Consider the following 17,520-nt stretch of genomic DNA (forward strand, 5'->3'; position numbering starts at 1 on the left):
CGCCCTCGCTGGGGAACTTGTGTAGTTTTCGGCGTGCGTGTTACTTTTCTGGTCTCCATTAAATGTGAGCTAAGCGAACCTCAATTATGGGAGCGGTAACTGATTTGGCTAATAGAGTCCGGCGTGTCTGGAGAATCCTAATGCCATTTCCACATCAGACTGGAGAAACACAAAGCCCAGGATACCTTCCCCTCGCTGCTTTATGCTCCTCTATGCAGACCAAAATACATTCCGCCTTCCAACCCAGTTTAAGTCAAAGTGCAGTTTACAGAGATCTCTAAAGACTTTGCTGGAATGCAGGATGTGTTAGAAAAAGGAGAGAGAAGAAAAAAATACATAATTGTAAGAATAGATTTGTGGGATGATGTCTGAAAAAGGCATGAAATCAACAGTGACAATCTGGAGAGCTTCTCTTCCCTCTCTCTGAATGATACCTATAAAGCATAAATATGCAATCATCAGCCTGCCATTAAATGGAAACTAATATCCATGCAGTGAAGTGAAGTCGGTTTGCTGCATTTTTTCCCTTATTTTCTGCAGAAATTTATCCACCCAAGCTCCAGGGAATGGTATCTGCATAGGCGTTCTGATATTCCGAGTCTTTGCCAGTAATGAAGGAGCCTTGTGCAGGATAATATACTGGTTTCACTTACTCTGGCCTCAAATCTGTATTTTTTTTAAAGAGTTTGATACAAAACATGTGTACAGAAAACATGAAAATGCACCTCGTCCCCTGACATCACATGTAACAGCGCAGGGTGGTGGGCTATGGGGAGCGGTGGGCTATAAGGAGCGGCGGGCTATGAAGAGCGGCGGGCTATGAAGGGTGGGCTATGAGGAACGGCGGGCTATGAGGAGCGGCGGGCTATGAAGTACGGCGGGCTATGAAGTACGGCGGGCTATGAGGAGCGGCGGGCTATGAGGAGCGGCGTGCTATGAAGAGCGACAGGCTATGAAGAGTGGTGGGCTATGAAGAGCAGCGGGCTATGAAGAGCAGCAGGCTAAGAAGAGCGGCGGGCTATGAGGAGCGGTAAGCTATGAAGGGGTGGTGGGCTATGAAGTACGGTGAGCTATGAAGAGCGGCGGGCTATGAGGAGCAGCGGGCTATGAAGAGCGGCGGGCTATGAGGAGCAGCGGGCTATGAAGAACGGCGGGCTATGAAGAACGGCAGGCTATGAGGAGCGGCGGGCTATGAGGAGCGGCGGGCTATGAGGAGTGGTGGGCTATGAAGAGCGGCGGGCTATGAGGAGCGGCGGGCTATGAAGAGCTGCGGGCTATGAAGAATGGCAGGCTATGAAGGGTGGCGGGCTATGAGGAGCAGCGGGCTATGAAGAGCGGCAGGCTATGAAGAGCGGCAGGCTATGAGGAGCGGCGGGCTATGAAGTACGGCGGGCTATGAAGTATGGCGGGCTATGAAGAGCGGTGGGCTATGAAGAGCGGCGGGCTATGAAGAGCGGCGGGCTATGAAGAGCGGCGGGCTATGAAGAATGGCGGGCTATGAGGAGCCGCGGGCTATCAGGAGTGGTGGGCTATGAAGAGCGGCGGGCTCTGAAGAACGGCGGGTTATGAGGAGCGGTGGGCTATAAGGAGCGGCGGGCTATGAAGTATGGTGGGCTATGAGGAGCGGCGTGCTATGAAGAGCGGCAGGCTATGAAGGGTGGCGGGCTAGAGGAGCGGTGGGCTATGAAGTACGGCGGGCTATGAAGTACGGCAGGCTATGAAGGGTGACGGGCTATGAAGAGCGGTGGCTATGAGGAGCGGCGGGCTATGAAGGGTGGCGGGCTATGAAGAGCGGTGGCTATGAGGAGCGGCAGGCTATGAGGAGCGGCGGGCTCATGCACTTGGCACTATAACCGTCACAACTAGTGATGAATGAGTGTGCTCGTTACTCGAGTTTTCCGAGCATGGTCAGGTGTTCTCTGAGTATATGAACACATGCAGGAATTGTCTGTTTGTTAGGGAATCCCCACATGTATTCAGGTTGTCTAACAGCCACAAATCCTGCAGCTGCGGGGACACAAACATAATCTCCGAGCACGCCCAAGATACTCAGAGAACACCTGACCATGTTCGGAAAACTCGAGTAACGAGCACATTCGCTCATCACTAGTCACACCCCTTTAAGTGTTTACTGGACCAATCAGAACATAGTGGATGTAGTAACGGAGCCCGATGGCGCGTAACACTGACTGGCCCCCAAATCCCAGAATGATGCCAGCGGAAGCCTGGTGGTTCATGGCTGTCAATGTTGTGCAGACGCCTCCACCTCGAGAGTCAGGACAAACCTACAAGGGTACGGTGACCAGCAGATTGCCCAGCGTCCAGTCCGGCCGATCTGAGGACCTCGGCGTGACCACACTTCTCCCACACAGACATTTATTACTCGTGTCTCCCAGATCTGTCGCCGCTCCGGCTCTTCTATCACCACAGATGATCAGACATGTAGGACGTAGATGTAACGCTGATGAGCGTCTCAGCTTTCAGCCCAAACTGCTTTTTTTATATACATCACCAATTCCCTGCAAGCTGAAGCCGCTCCGATTTTTTTCTTTTTTGGTGCAGTGAACGGTGTGCTGTGAATTTTTATTAGTTCTCCTCATGTGCGGTAGATAGAGGAAAAAATAGATTTAGAAGACTGCGATTAAACACAACGCTGGCAGGGCTTCACAAAGATCTGCATCAGGCTGGGCTGAAGGAAAAACGCTTTCCTTAATTGAAAATTGAATTTAAATGTTTAATTGCAGAAGGAATTCTCCGGTGTCTTGGAGGAAAATTCACATTACAGAGGTTGTCGGATTAGAAACATATGTGTGTGTGTGTGAGGGATCAGAGAGCCGAGCGCCGGATCTCTTCAGGATCCTCATCTCTTGGCCCAAGAAATGGAGAACTACTACAACAATCGCCTCTTTCTCTGGAGGATCGATTCTCTCTGGCATTAGGCATATAATCCATTGATGTGAATGAAGACAGTGTAATTCCTCACCCTCCCTGCAGAGGCACTGCAGGGACATGAAACACAGGGCTCCTGGACACAGTGTAATTCCTCGCCCTCCCTGCGGAGGCACTGCAGGGACATGAAACACAGGGCTCATGGACACAGTGTAATTCCTCGCCCTCCCTGTGGAGGCACTGCAGGGACATGAAACACGGGGCTTCTGGACACAGTGTAATTCCTCGCCCTCCCTGCGGAGGCACTGCAGGGACATGAAACACAGGGCTCCTGGACACAGTGTAATTCCACGCCCTCCCTGCGGAGGCACTGCAGGGAAATAAAACACAGGGCTCCTGGACACAGTGTAATTCCTCACCCTCCCTGCATAGGCACTGCAGAGACATGAAACACAGGGCTCCTGGACACAGTGTAATTCCTCGCCCTCCCTGCGGAGGCACTGCAGGGAAATTAAACACAGGACTCCTGGACACAGTGTAATTCCTCGCCCTCCCTGCGGAGGCACTGCAGGGAAATGAAACACAGGGCTCCTGGACACAGTGTAATTCCTCGCCCTCCCTGCAGAGGCACTGCAGAGACATGAAACACATGGCTCCTGGACACAGTGTAATTCCTCGCCATCCCTGCGGAGGCACTGCAGGGAAATGAAACACAGGGCTCCTGAACACAGTGTAATTCCTCGCCGTCCCTGCGGAGGCACTGCAGGGAAATGAAACACAGGGCTCCTGGACACAGTGTAATTCCTCGCCCTCCCTGCGGAGGCACTGCAGGGACATGAAACACAGGGCTCCTGGACACAGTGTAATTCCTCGCCGTCCCTGCGGAGGCACTGCAGGGAAATGAAACACAGGGCTCCTGGACACAGTGTAATTCCTCGCCCTCCCTGCGGAGGCACTGCAGGGACATGAAACACAGGGCTCCTGGACACAGTGTAATTCCTCGCCCTCCCTGCGGAGGCACTGCTGGGACATGAAACACAGGGCTCCTGGACACAGTGTAATTCCTCGCCCTCCCTGCGGAGGCACTGCAGGGAAATGAAACACAGGGCTCCTGGACACAGTGTAATTCCTCGCCCTCCCTGCGGAGGCACTGCAGGGAAATGAAACACAGGGCTCCTGGACACAGTGTAATTCCTCGCCCTCCCTGCAGAGGCACTGCAGAGACATGAAACACAGGGCTCCTGGACACAGTGTAATTCCTCGCCATCCCTGCGGAGGCACTGCAGGGAAATGAAACACAGGGCTCCTGAACACAGTGTAATTCCTCGCCGTCCCTGCGGAGGCACTGCAGGGAAATGAAACACAGGGCTCCTGGACACAGTGTAATTCCTCGCCCTCCCTGCGGAGGCACTGCAGGGACATGAAACACAGGGCTCCTGGACACAGTGTAATTCCTCGCCCTCCCTGCGGAGGCACTGCAGGGAAATGAAACACAGGGCTCCTGGACACAGTGTAATTCCTCGCCGTCCCTGCGGAGGCACTGCAGGGAAATGAAACACAGGGCTCCTGGACACAGTGTAATTCCTCGCCCTCCCTGCGGAGGCACTGCAGGGACATGAAACACAGGGCTCCTGGACACAGTGTAATTCCTCGCCCTCCCTGCGGAGGCACTGCAGGGAAATGAAACACAGGGCTCCTGGACACAGTGTAATTCCTCGCCCTCCCTGCGGAGGCACTGCAGGGACATGAAACACAGGGCTCCTGGACACAGTGTAATTCCTCGCCCTCCCTGCGGAGGCACTGCTGGGACATGAAACACAGGGCTCCTGGACACAGTGTAATTCCTCGTCCTCCCTGCGGAGGCACTGCTGGGACATGAAACACAGGACTCCTGGACACAGTGTAATTCCTCGTCCTCCCTGCGGAGGCACTGCTGGGACATGAAACACAGGGCTCCTGGACACAATGTAATTCCTCGTCCTCCCTGCGGAGGCACTGCTGGGACATGAAACACAGGGCTCCTGGACACAATGTAATTCCTCGTCCTCCCTGCGGAGGCACTGCTGGGACATGAAACACAGGGCTCCTCACCGATCACAAGTGATCTTTGGGGCTTCTACAGCTTTTCCTCAAAGCATCATTCTTACAAGTAGTGAATGTCTTTAGCGGAGGGCCCCTTTATTGGGAAGATACGTCATTACGAGACTTGATTGCTGCATTTGTGTTGTAGGAGATTGTGCGCAGGTACGTGTGACTGTCCGTGTCACTCAGCTTCTTCCTACGCTGTTCATGATTTCTGTTGACCTCGCGACTGTCAGGGTTTACTCTCCAATCTTAGACGTCCATTATTGTGGATACAGCTGATGGAACCTCACAGACGCACTGCTACAAATGCCTAGAAATGAAGCAGATGACGACGTGTCCAATACTTTATTACAATGTTACATAGTATCGAAAATGATCCCGAGTCCATCGGAGCCAAAGTCACTATTCGTCCCAGTGGTGACACAGTTGTTGGGGGTCCACATTCATTTGTGGCAGGTTCACCCCCATTAAAGGCCGTAGCTGAGGAGTTACACATCTGTGATTGATACAATTAACTCTAAGTATTTGAGACAAATTATTATTAAAGCTCCTAATTTAACGAGGCTCCAATATAAAGGGACAAAGCTCAAATCCAATAAAGCCCAAAATACAAGAATGACGTCCCTGTCCTGGGACTTGTGGTTCTTCAGTCGGCCAGCAGCTAAGGTTGAATGTGAGACAGGAAAAGTCTTCATTTTCCTTTTCTTCATTAATCTGATTGTTGTATCTATTATTATATTACTTCAGAGAGTAGGACAGCGAGTAACAAGTAATAATGGCTGAAATCTTCGCTTATGAATTCTTTACGCCATTTCCACTTTGATCCGAAGAAAAAAACATTAAAAATGGTAATAATATTTCAGGGAAGTTGCTGGAGAAGGCGCGGGAGGTTTCTTTTATCCTCCACTTCTCTCGCCCTTTTATTTTGGTCATACTAATTATGTCGGTCTTGTTTTCTTTCTATAATCCCCTTTCAGTCCGAGCACAAAGCTGATTCTGAAATCTTTTCTAAAGCAGTTTTTCTAGTATAATCAGCAAGCTGTGCAAACACGCCGAGGCCGGAGGAAAGTGGGATCGGAAAAACTCAGACTCAAAAAGAAAAAAAACAAAAATCTCCCCAATATCTGGGCATCTTGTTCGAATCATTACTGATTTATGTCTAGAAGTTTCTAATTTGACGATATTACATATTTATATCAACAAATTCTGTGATACAAAAATGTATATAAGAAGTCCTGGAGTGCCGTGCCCCAAAATGAGAGGCACGCACCGCGGAACACGTTTGGTGTCTCTTTGTCCGTGCGACATTTCACCTATGAAGTTATGACGTTCTCCGAAGCGAGCGCCGCCGACGCTTTACTGAGCCACAAAGACTTTCCAAAATGATTAGGAAAAAGTAACAATTTGTTGAAAAACTTTTCACTTTTTCACGGCAGTGGGGGATAAATACACAGCAATGTTTGTGAAACTAAAAGGGATTGAAAATTGTTTAAAAAAAAGGTCAAATTCCAGAAATATATTTCTCCCTAGTGCTTTGTGCTCCAGGCTGGAGATATTGGACTTGATTCATTCTTGCTTTCGCATGTTTTAATTGTCTAATTTTTCATTATTTTAAGGCTTATTTTTACTTTATGCCGAATTATTATTTTTTTTCTAAATTGTGCTAATTTTGTAGTGTATTTTCTACTTGCTTGTGTCTTCTTTTCCCTGTTCACCATTGTTGGCGTGAGGTTTTTGCAGTCCAGATGTTTGTAACAAAATTGTCGTGCAGAGGGCCCCGGTCTCCCCATCCCATGACGTTAGCATTGTTAGTTATGTGCATTGGCAACATTGTGCTCTGAAAACAGGCAAAAAGGATAAAAGACAAAACTAAAGAGCATTGTTGAGCCTGGAGTTACCGGCGCCATTTTACAGGATTTGGTGCAGAATTCAGCAAAGAAAAAAAAGACGTAACTGCCTGGACCACGAGAGCGGCCGTGGAGGGATCTGATCAGACTGTGACGTGTGATTGTCTGAAGCACGCCCGCTTATTATGGGATGTATGTTGTAGTCCAATATGTCAGCTATGTAGGTCTGATGGGCTAATGAAGGGGCTATCAACAAATAAACAATTGTGCCCTGTTATATCTGAAGGCGAATTATGGGGTGTAGCGGCACGAACCGCCATATGGCGTCACACAGAATGGCCACAGCCCACAGTAAAGAGCGGCTCGGAGCATGGGACCGCTGTGCCCATCGGTCCATAAACCTGCAAACAAGCCGTGCCATAGCTGCCTGCAGGGTTGTGTCTGATGGCGGGCTTTCCTCCAGGGCCCCGTGTGAGCACCAGGCGTACCCCACTCCTGCTCCCCGCTAACAACCTGCCGGACTGACGTCTCCCATCGCCTTCATGTGCGGATACCTGGCTGCGGAGTATTTATAGTCTCACTGTACAGGAAGCCGTACGTCATATTCAAGAGGCCTAATAAGATTGAAGCAGCTGTCTGTTTGTTTGAAGTCGTGGCTCAACTTCCTTGTCTGAATCAATGCTGGAAGTGCGCTGTATAAATCTGTCTCGTTAGCCGAGTGCTCCGGCCTCCGCCAAACCGGGAACCTTCCTCGCGCTCACGGTTATTTTCTATGGAAGGTGATTGTCCAGTAATTACCATCGTTCGGATTTACGCCCCTGATTTAAAGTGGTAAATTCAGTTCTTCTATTTCTTTTATTTTTCTACATTTTGTTTATTATCATTTTTTTTTATTTTCTAGTAAATATTTTATTTAAAATAATAAATATAAAAGTGAACAATGAAACTTCTATTATTGCGGCATTGACAGAAGAGATTGTAACTAATTTCTATGGTGTGGCTTCTGTGGAGTAGACTCCTTTCTGTTCTCCACATTAGTAGCCCTCCCCCCATCCCGGCCCCCCGGGGGTCTCGGTTGTGTCCACGCTTTGCCCTTTATGTTCCCTTATATCTGTAGATGTATAGGAATGTGTCTGAGATCTGTTACATTATTTCTTATATTTACCGAAGGATTCTAGAAAAGTACAAAGGATCCGGTCACCACTTGTGCCGCCATTTTACAAATATTGACCGCTCTGGGCTTATTTACATCCTCTAAAGGCGAAGAAGGCCAATATCAGAATATTATTTATTGTAACGAGTCCTTTTTATTTCATAAATCAATAGCGCACTTGAAAATAAGAAGCTTTGTCAAATATCTTCTCAGATACATCTGCTCGTTTCTCCAGAGAGTTTATAAGAAAGAATGAGGAGTTCGGGAGCAGAAAGAAGCCAATTTCTGCATTAATATAGAATACAATGTGTCTTATTTTCATGTGCACTGCTGATTGATGAAAACAAAAACATTTATAACAACAATTATTATTTAACAACTTTTACCCCAAATCAGTAAAGCACAATAAGGAATTTATCATAATATTAAAGGCATTGTGAAGGACTGTGATACTGGGGGCCTGAGGATGGGTCATCACAATTGTGGGAGTCTGAGGATGGGTCATCATCACAATTGTGGGGGTCTGAGGATGGGTCATCATCACAATTGTGGGGGTCTGAGGACGGGTCATCATCACAATTGTGGGGGTCTAAGGATGGATCATCATCAATTGTGGGGGCCTGAGGATGGGTCATCATCACAATTGTGGGGGTCTGAGGATGGGTCATCATCACAATTGTGGGGGCCTGAGGATGGGTCATCACTCATCATCACAATTGTGGGGGCCTGAGGATGGGTCATCATCACAATTGTGGGGGTCTGAGTATGGGTCATCATCACAATTGTGGGGGTCTGAGGATGGATCATCATCACAATTGTGGGGGCCTGAGGATGGGTCATCATCACAATTGTGGGGGTCTGAGGATGGGTCATCATCACAATTGTGGGGGTCTGAGGATGGGTCATCATCACAATTGTGGGGGTCTGAGGATGGGTCATCATCACAATTGTGGGGGTCTGAGGATGGATCATCATCACAATTGTGGGGGCCTGAGGATGGGTCATCACCACAATTGTGGGGGTCTGAGGGTGGGTCATCATCACAATTGTGGGGGTCTGAGGATGGGTCATCATCACAATTGTGGGGGTCTGAGGACGGGTCATCATCACAATTGTGGGGGTCTGAGGACAGGTCATCATCACAATTGTGGGGGCCTGAGGATGGGTCATCACAATTGAGGGGCCTGAGGATGGGTCATCACAATTGTGGGGGTCTGAGGATGGGTCATCATCACAATTGTGGGGGTCTGAGGACGGGTCATCACAATTGTGGGGGTCTGAGTACAGGTTATCACAATTGTGGGGATCTGAGGATGGGTCATCACAATTGTGGGGGTCTGAGGACGGGTCATCATCACAATTGTGGGGGTCTGAGGATGGGTCATCACAATTGTGGGGGTCTAAGGATGGGTCATCACAATTGTGGGTGTTTGAGGATGGGTCAGCATCACAATTTTGGGGGCCTGAGGATGGGTCATCACAATTGTGGGAGTCTGAGGACAGGTCATCATCACAATTGTGGGGGCCTGAGGATGGGTCATCACAATTGTGGGGGTCTGAGGATGGGTCATCACAATTGTGGGGGTCTGAGGATGGGTCATCACAATTGTGGGGGCCTGAGGATGGGTCATCACAATTGTGGGGGTCTGAGGACGGGTCATCACAATTGTGGGGGTCTGAGTACAGGTCTTCATCACAATTGTGGAGGTCTGAGGATGGGTCATCACAATTGTGGGGGTCTGAGGATGGGTCATCACAATTGTGGGGGCCTGAGGATGGGTCATCATCACAATTGTGGGGGCCTGAGGATGGGTCATCACAATTGTGGGGGCCTGAGGATGGGTCATCACAATTGTGGGTGTCTGAGGATGGGTCATCACAATTGTGGGTGTCTGAGGATGGGTCATCATCCCAATTGTGGGGGCCTGAGGATGGGTCATCATCACAATTGTGGGGGTCTGAGGATGGGTCATCATCACAATTGTGGGGGTTTGAGAACCGGTCATCACAATTGTGGGGGTCCGAGGATGGGTCATCATAACAATTGTGGGGGTCTGACTCCCGTCATCATCACCGAGCTGTTAGTAAAGCGAGTGGGCATTGTGCTGCAGTACCGAGAACGCCCACTACATAGTGTGTGGCGCTGTGCTATTCCATTATGTACATATATACGTCTGGTCGCTGCGAGTAGCTGATCCGCGGGGGGTGTCAGGTGTCGGCCCCCTACCAATCTAATATTGATTATTTATTCTAAGGAAGAGTGATCAATACCTATGTCCAGGACAATCACATTAACTATGCAGCAGAAGCGGAGTAGTGATCGCGCGCCACGTGTGATGCATACCAACTAGTCAGTGAGGTCCAAGGGCAAAATACAGCAGAAGTTTCTGGGAAATCGGGGTGGGAGGAATGGAAGGGAAAAGTTGGGAAAGGTTTTAGAATTCTTCAGCGCGGCACTTATTAATGTCCACTGGTGTTTTACCTTATACAATATCAATTTTCTATGAAGAATGAAATTGTTGTGTATTCTCTGATCTACTTGATCTGGGGGATTCTAATTCCGGTCTGTATTTCCAGATCTGTCCATCACCGACTGTATATGCAGAGGTGGATTAAAAAGTAACGGAAAATGTGAAGCAGGAGACGTTGTTCTCCCGTCTGCTGAAATAATTGTTGAATATGTCAAAAATAATGTAAAAAAAACTGCATTAAAACTGAATAGTGTGTTTCTAGTCTTATAGATGAGTATCGATATAGTGTGACGTCTATTGCTCCGTTCTGTGCCGTGTCCCTACACCTGCACTTTGCACCGTAACCCATGAGCCCCGTACCCCGTGAGCACCGTACCCCGTGAGCACCGTACCCCGTGAGCACAGTACCACATGAGCCCCGTACCCTGTGAGCCCCATAGCCCATGTGCACCGTACCCCGTGATCCCTGTACCCCGTGAGCCCTGTACCCCATGAGCCCCGTACCCTGTGAGCCCTGTACCCTGTGATCCCTGTACCCCGTGATCCCTGTACCCCATGAGCCCCGTACCCCGTGAGCCCCATACCCCATGTGCACCGTACCCTGTGAGCTCTATACCCCGAGACCCATGCCCCGTACCCCATGAGCCCCATACCCCGTGAGCTCCATACCCCATGTGCACCGTACCCTGTGAGCTCTATACCCCATGAGCCCCGTACCCCGTGAGCCCCATACCCTCTGAGCCCGTACCTTGTGAGCACCGTACTCGGTGAGCCCCATACCCTCTGAGCTCTGATTCCCGTTAGCCCCGTACCCCTTGAGCACCTTACCCCGTGAGCCCCATACCCCGTGATCCCTGTACCCCGTGAGTGGTGCTAACTCTATAATTATGTTGTGCATTGTTAGACTGGACCACCAAAGGACAGGCGCACCCCACACCAGGACCCCTAGGGTCTAACTTGATGTTTATATCTGGATGGTGGGCATTTGGTCCTCTTTGGTGGTCCATGAACCCTTCAATGGTTCCTAGAGTCTGGTTTCCTCTGAGGAGCAATGAATATTCATCCGGCGCGCCGTCTCCATCTCTGAGCCATTAGACACCGGCATTCACAGGTGATTTGTTCTACCATTGCCCGGATTCATAGGAATCACTTTATAAAGCTCATCCCCGCGCCGATAACTCAATAAGCACTTGTCTGATTGGTGGCCATGATCATTACTTGTGTCACCGGTGCCAGAGATTGAGCGCCAGGACGGGAGCCGACGTCTCCGGGCTGCACATCAGATCTATGCGTTTCCTCCTCAGAGCTGTTGTCGTTTGCACATATTAATAAGACACATTTAAGCAAATATAATAAGGATACAAATTATAGAGCGTAATTACGGCTGTAAATATGAGGCGCGCGGTACAGCTTTCCTCTAATGGTAATTACAGCTTATTATACGACGTGCCAAATCAAATAGCGAGTTCACATTTCTTTGTTTTAATCTTTTCTTCCTTCTTGTCTTTTGTTCAGATCAGAGTGAAGGTTTCCACTGCAGAGAAGAATGTCGAATCCTCGGTCACTCCGATAGATGCTGGATGCCCCGTGTCCCCATCCCAAACCGAGCCAAGTCCCCGGAGCATGGACGAAATGTGATTGCTTTGTCCATAGAGGCGACCAACGTGGACACGGAAGCTTTCGAGGACTGCAACACTAAAAGAACTTTTGCAACTTTTGGCAAAGATGGAAGTGAGCATACTACTGATGATAGGTCTACCCTGAAAGGGAAGAGGACAGTGGAGCTTCCTATCTGCAGCCCCAAGGTAAACAGTGCCATCCGCGAGGCAGGGAACGGCTGCGAGGCCATCAGCCCCATCACTTCTCCTCTGCATTTAAAGAGCCCTCCGCCCGCCAAGCCCACAGCCACATACAACATCATGCACTGCAGCGGAAACCGCGACCTGGAGCAGTTTGTCAGCAACGGTCCTTCTAGACCCTCAGAAGCAGAGCCCCGGGGGGCAGACAGTGAAAATGTATTGCATGAGATCAACCCTTTATTGCAAGAATGTCGAGAAAAAGACTCAATGGCTGTAAAGAGACTAAAAGACATTGTTCTCTAAGCCCCAAGTCTCCTTAATGGAAGGAATCCATCAAACAAAAGAATGACTTAAAAAAAAAATACAAAAAGATTAAAAAAAAAATGCCAGTTGGTTTTTAATGGCTTACCAATGGTTCACAAACTGCTGTATTTAAGGCTTCCCTAAATGTATTGTTTATAAATAAAGGCTATCGTTCTGTGACAATCCCAAACTCTCGATATGTGGCAGGGGTGATCCATCCAAGCAAGCAGCCCAAGATGGAAACGGTTATTTCCTTCCTCTCCTCTCAAAACATGGAACCACTTATTACCATCAATGTACAAAGTATTATGTATGTATTAAGTATTTTGAATTTATATATTTTTATAAACATATATATCAAAATTATAATATAAATTAGCTTATTTGTACAGAATGGGGAAAAAAAAAATGAGAAAAAAAAAATCAACTTTCAGGAACCAATTTCCAAAAATATGCCACGGCTGACAATTTTGTAGCCTAGTTGTGGCTGGGCCATGCCTTGTGTCATACTGATGAGGAGACAGACGGATGATAACGGTCCCATCGGTTGCGTTGCCGCCCCGGACACCCCTGCGTTACAAGCCCTTTTGCTGTTACATGCTATCTGTACTATTACTGTATTTGATATTTAACATTTTTTTGTCCCGTGATGGCAAAAGGCATTCAAGTAAAAATGGAAGAAAATTAAAAAATGTAATTTGTAATCTCTATTTATTTATTCTATTCTATTCACTAAAATCTGGGATTTTTTTTTTTTACATTTTACGCTCAACTTTTTTTTTTACAAAATTATTTCAAAAGACGATTTTTAAAAAAACTTATTTTAATAATAATTCACCGTGTACCTTTATGATTTATTTTGGTTATTTAAAATTCTATTTATCAAACATAATGAGAGATTTTCTGAATATGCTTTTTATATTCATGGAGACTTTTTCAATTACATTTGTTTTGCTCATTTTTATTGTCCTATTCCAATTCAGGTTTTTGTTTTTATTATATTTTTGCACATTTATTGGGTTATTTTTTTTTCGTTATGAAGTCAATTTAGATTTTCTATGTCAACTCTTCTTCATATATATTTTTTTCAGTGTGCTCCCATGAAAGAAATATTTCTGAAATGTTCTGATATAAGAGCCTGTTTTTTTTGACAATTGTATAATATAGAAAGGGTTTACATGATATTCTGTTTGTAAAATAGTCTTACGAGATGTTACGACAAAAAAAAAGTTATAATTCACTGACAGGAAGTGAAAAAATGAAAAAATTAAAAAGTTTTTAATTTCAAAATGGCGTGATGGCCATGCTTGGAGCTACAGTGTTACATGACAGACCCTTGTTGTCTTTGGTAGAAATGTAGCAAATATCGTTAATTATTTTAGCTTTTTTTCAGGAGTGGGATTATTCTTCTGTTACTTTGAGGTTTTGGAGATTTCTTGTATAGGCTCTAGTAGGGCCAAGGGCAATCATGTGCGGTGCCGGCACTGGTCCTCAGCCAAGGATCTCCTTCTGGAGATGGACTTGGCGGCTGGATGCCAGGAAGAGTGAAAAGCCACCTTACCCTCAACTGGGGGCTCGGATGGGGAGCGGGGTCCTCAAACTGAACCTCTGCCACCTTTGGAGAACCTAGCTATTGGGAGGAAGATGAAAGGTAGAAGGTGCAAAGCATTCAGAGCTTTATTCTGTAGCACAAAAGCATAAAAGTTACATCTTTGGCACAAGCTTTTTCTTAAACCGATGCTGAAACGTTGCTCATTTTATGCTTCTCTGCCCCAAAATCAAGGTTGACTGCTCCACCTCGCTGCTTCTTAAACAATGTTGATCTTTTGGACACTGTTGAGGGTCGTTTAGAACTTGCCGCTAAGCAATCATCCCCGCCTCCACCATGGCGCACCCATTACCACCAATGGGCAACCTTCTTCTGGACCAGCGTGGCCTTCAAGTAGTAGGTTGTTCTTCTTAGAAATGAATGTCCCATCCACACTCACATTCATTCACATTCACTAGGTGCAAACATTTCTACAGTTGTAGTTTCTTCTCATAAGACTTTAAAATGTATTTTAGACAACCAAGAGGAAGGGAATAACTAGATGAAGTTTAGGCAATCTTGGTGCCCTAACATGTTTGTATGAGACTAGAAGAACATCGCTTCTTTCCCCCAGATACGGAACCGCTCTTTTTGCCATTTAATTTAGCAGAGCTGCAATACCAGACATGGCCACTAGGATGAGTGGCGCTGTTTGTGGAGCAATATCAGCAAGCACCGTTAACTGTACCTCTAATAGTATAGAAAGAACATTCTAGATCAGGAGAGCGCACAAAGATTTATTTCCCTTCTGCAGGTTAATTCTCTAATTTTCTGCTGTCTGGGCTCGTGGGTGCAGACAAGCTGCTGTGATGTCTTCCATGCACAGCACACACAGACATTGAGGGATTCCAATTCTGTCTCTATGTAGCACATGTTCAGATGCAACAGCCGCATGGAGGACTTTTTACAGCAGTATTGAGAAGTGCAGCTGTGAATCCAGCACTGGGATGAGACAAAACACTAGAAAAAAAGCAGCAGCCTGGGGGGGCCATGAAACATCAGTACTGAGCAATGCAACTGTAAATCCAGCCTTGAGGTGTGATAAAATACCAGGAAGCATCTGCATAGAGCAAAATCCAAAGTAATTATGCAACAATCCTACAATGTGATTTTCTGGATTATATTTTTAGATTCTGTCCCTCACAGGTGAAGTGTACCTATGATAAAAATTACAGACCTCTCCATTCTTTGAAGGTGGGAAAAATTGCAAAATCGGCAGAGTATCAAATACTTATTTTCCCCACTGTAGCAATATTGAGCAGTGTAGCTGTGAATACACCTCTGGGGTGAGAGAAACACTTACTAGAACAGACAACTGCATAGAGGTAATTTCACTGCAGTCATTTCTGCTTGTCTGCCTCTCTATCCCTCCTACTCCCTTTTCTCACTCCATAGACTATAATGGGCAGCAGCTGTTCCCTCAGAAAATGATCAGCAGCCGATAAGTGGAGAAAGACACATATTTATCAGATAAATTAAATTACAAAGTTCCTTATCTTTGCCTTTACTAGAAATTTATGGGGAAAAAAACATTTAAATATGGAACACCCGAGCCTTATCCAGTTTACTTGGAAATCAATCCTAATCCTTCATGCTGCAGATTGTTTGCATAGAAATTGCAATGATTGATGGTGTAAACCATTTCTAATATCTGAATGTTAATAAATTGCTCAATGCTTTCATGAAAATGTATCTGTCAGATGGAAAACATTCATAGATTCATCTCCATAATTTCAGCCTCGCTCCGTGCAGGAATATATGGATGGCAGCTTCTTTGGCTAATCACCATTGATTTACTGCGCATCTCACAACAGTCTCCGACAGTTTTTATTTTAATTAAACAATATTTTTCTGTAGCGATTGTATCTTTACTTTCTCCAGATTTCTGTCCACCTGAAGCTCAAAGGGTTATTTTCATTATATTAAAATGGTAAAATTGAAAAGTGATTGGAAAAAGACACAACTTTGCAATTTACATGCTGTTATAAGTCCTCATCCTTCTCAAGACCATTGAGATTTTTAATTTTAATGTCACCTACAATCCCGGCCACTTCTGCAGTCTATCAGTGGTAGTCGGTCTCCTAGCCAAGCTTTTTGCAATAGAGCTTGTAGGCATTGCTCTACAGCTGGCGACAACTTGGGATTTGGCGAGCTCCACTGCCACCACGCTACATTTGATGCTGCAGAAGTAAAGCCGCCTCTGCTTGCATCTTTAGGGGTTGCATGGTTTGGGCCATTCTGCTGCCGGTCTAAATTCTCAATCCTCAGGTGAGCACTGCCCCTCATGGTAAGCACTGTCCCTCATGGTAAGCACTGCACTGCCCCTCACAGTAAGCACTGCCCCTCACGGTAAGCACTGCCCCTCACGGTAAGCACTGCACTGCCCCTCACAGTAAGCACTGCCCCTCACGGTAAGCACTGCCCCTCACGGTAAGCACTGCACTGACCCTCACAGTAAGCACTGCCCCTCACGGTAAGCACTATCCCTCACAGTAAGCACTATGCCTCACAGTAAGCACTATCCCTCACAGTAAGCACTGTCCTCACGGTAAGCACTGCCCCTCATGGTATGCACTGCCCCTCACAGTAAGCACTGCCACTCATGATAAGCACTATCCCTCAGTAAGCACTATACCTCACAGTAAGCACTGCCCTTCACGGAAAGCACTGCCCTTCACTGAAAGCACTGCCACTCATGGTAAGCACTGCACTTCGTAGAAAGCACTGCCCCTCCTGGTAAGCACTGCCCTTCACGGAAAGGACTGCCCTTCAGAGCACTGCCCCTCATGGTAAGCACTGCACTTCGTAGAAAGCACTGCCCCTCAGTGTAAGCACTGCCCTTCATGGAAAGCACTGCCCCTCATGGTAAGCACTGACCCTCACAGTAAGCACTGCCCCTCACGGTAAGCACTGCTCCTCATGGTAAGCACTGCCTCTCATGGTAAGCACTGCCCCTCATGGTAAGCACTGCTGTTCATGGAAAACACTACCCCTCATGGTAAGCACTGCCATTCATGGAAAGCACTACCCTTCACAGTAAGCACTGCCCCTCACGGTAAGCACTGCTCCTTATGGTAAGCACTGCCCTTCACGGAAAGCATTGCCCCTCATGGTAAGCACTGCCCTTCATGGAAAGCACTGCCTCTCACAATAAGCACTGCCTCTCACAATAAGCACTGGCCCTCACAGTAAAGACTGCCCCTCATGGTAGGCACTGCCCCTCACAGTAAGCACTGCCCCTCACAGTAAGCACTATTCCTCTTGGTGAGAAGAGGAAAGCACTGCCCCTCATTGTAAGCACTGCCCTTCACAGAAAGCATTGCCCCTCATGGTAAGCACTGTCCTTCATGGAAAACACTGCCCCTCACAATAAGCACTGACCCTC

General features: G+C 47.2%; 1 protein-coding gene across 4 annotated transcripts in view; it reads left to right on the forward strand.

The window, feature by feature from the left end:
• Positions 1–13,830, forward strand: part of PCDH19 (protocadherin 19) — a 172,503-nt gene extending 158,673 nt beyond the window's left edge. For all 4 annotated transcript variants that reach the window (XM_077286518.1, XM_077286519.1, XM_077286520.1 and 1 more), the window contains exon 5: positions 11,961–13,830. In XM_077286518.1, coding sequence (XP_077142633.1) covers positions 11,961–12,547 — 587 coding nt within the window. In that variant the 3' untranslated portion in view covers positions 12,548–13,830. The remainder of the gene's footprint in view (positions 1–11,960) is intronic.
• Positions 13,831–17,520: the final 3,690 nt, after the last annotated feature.

The sequence above is a fragment of the Ranitomeya variabilis genome, chromosome 2 (assembly GCF_051348905.1).
Source record: "Ranitomeya variabilis isolate aRanVar5 chromosome 2, aRanVar5.hap1, whole genome shotgun sequence".
Lineage (NCBI taxonomy): Eukaryota > Metazoa > Chordata > Amphibia > Anura > Dendrobatidae > Ranitomeya > Ranitomeya variabilis.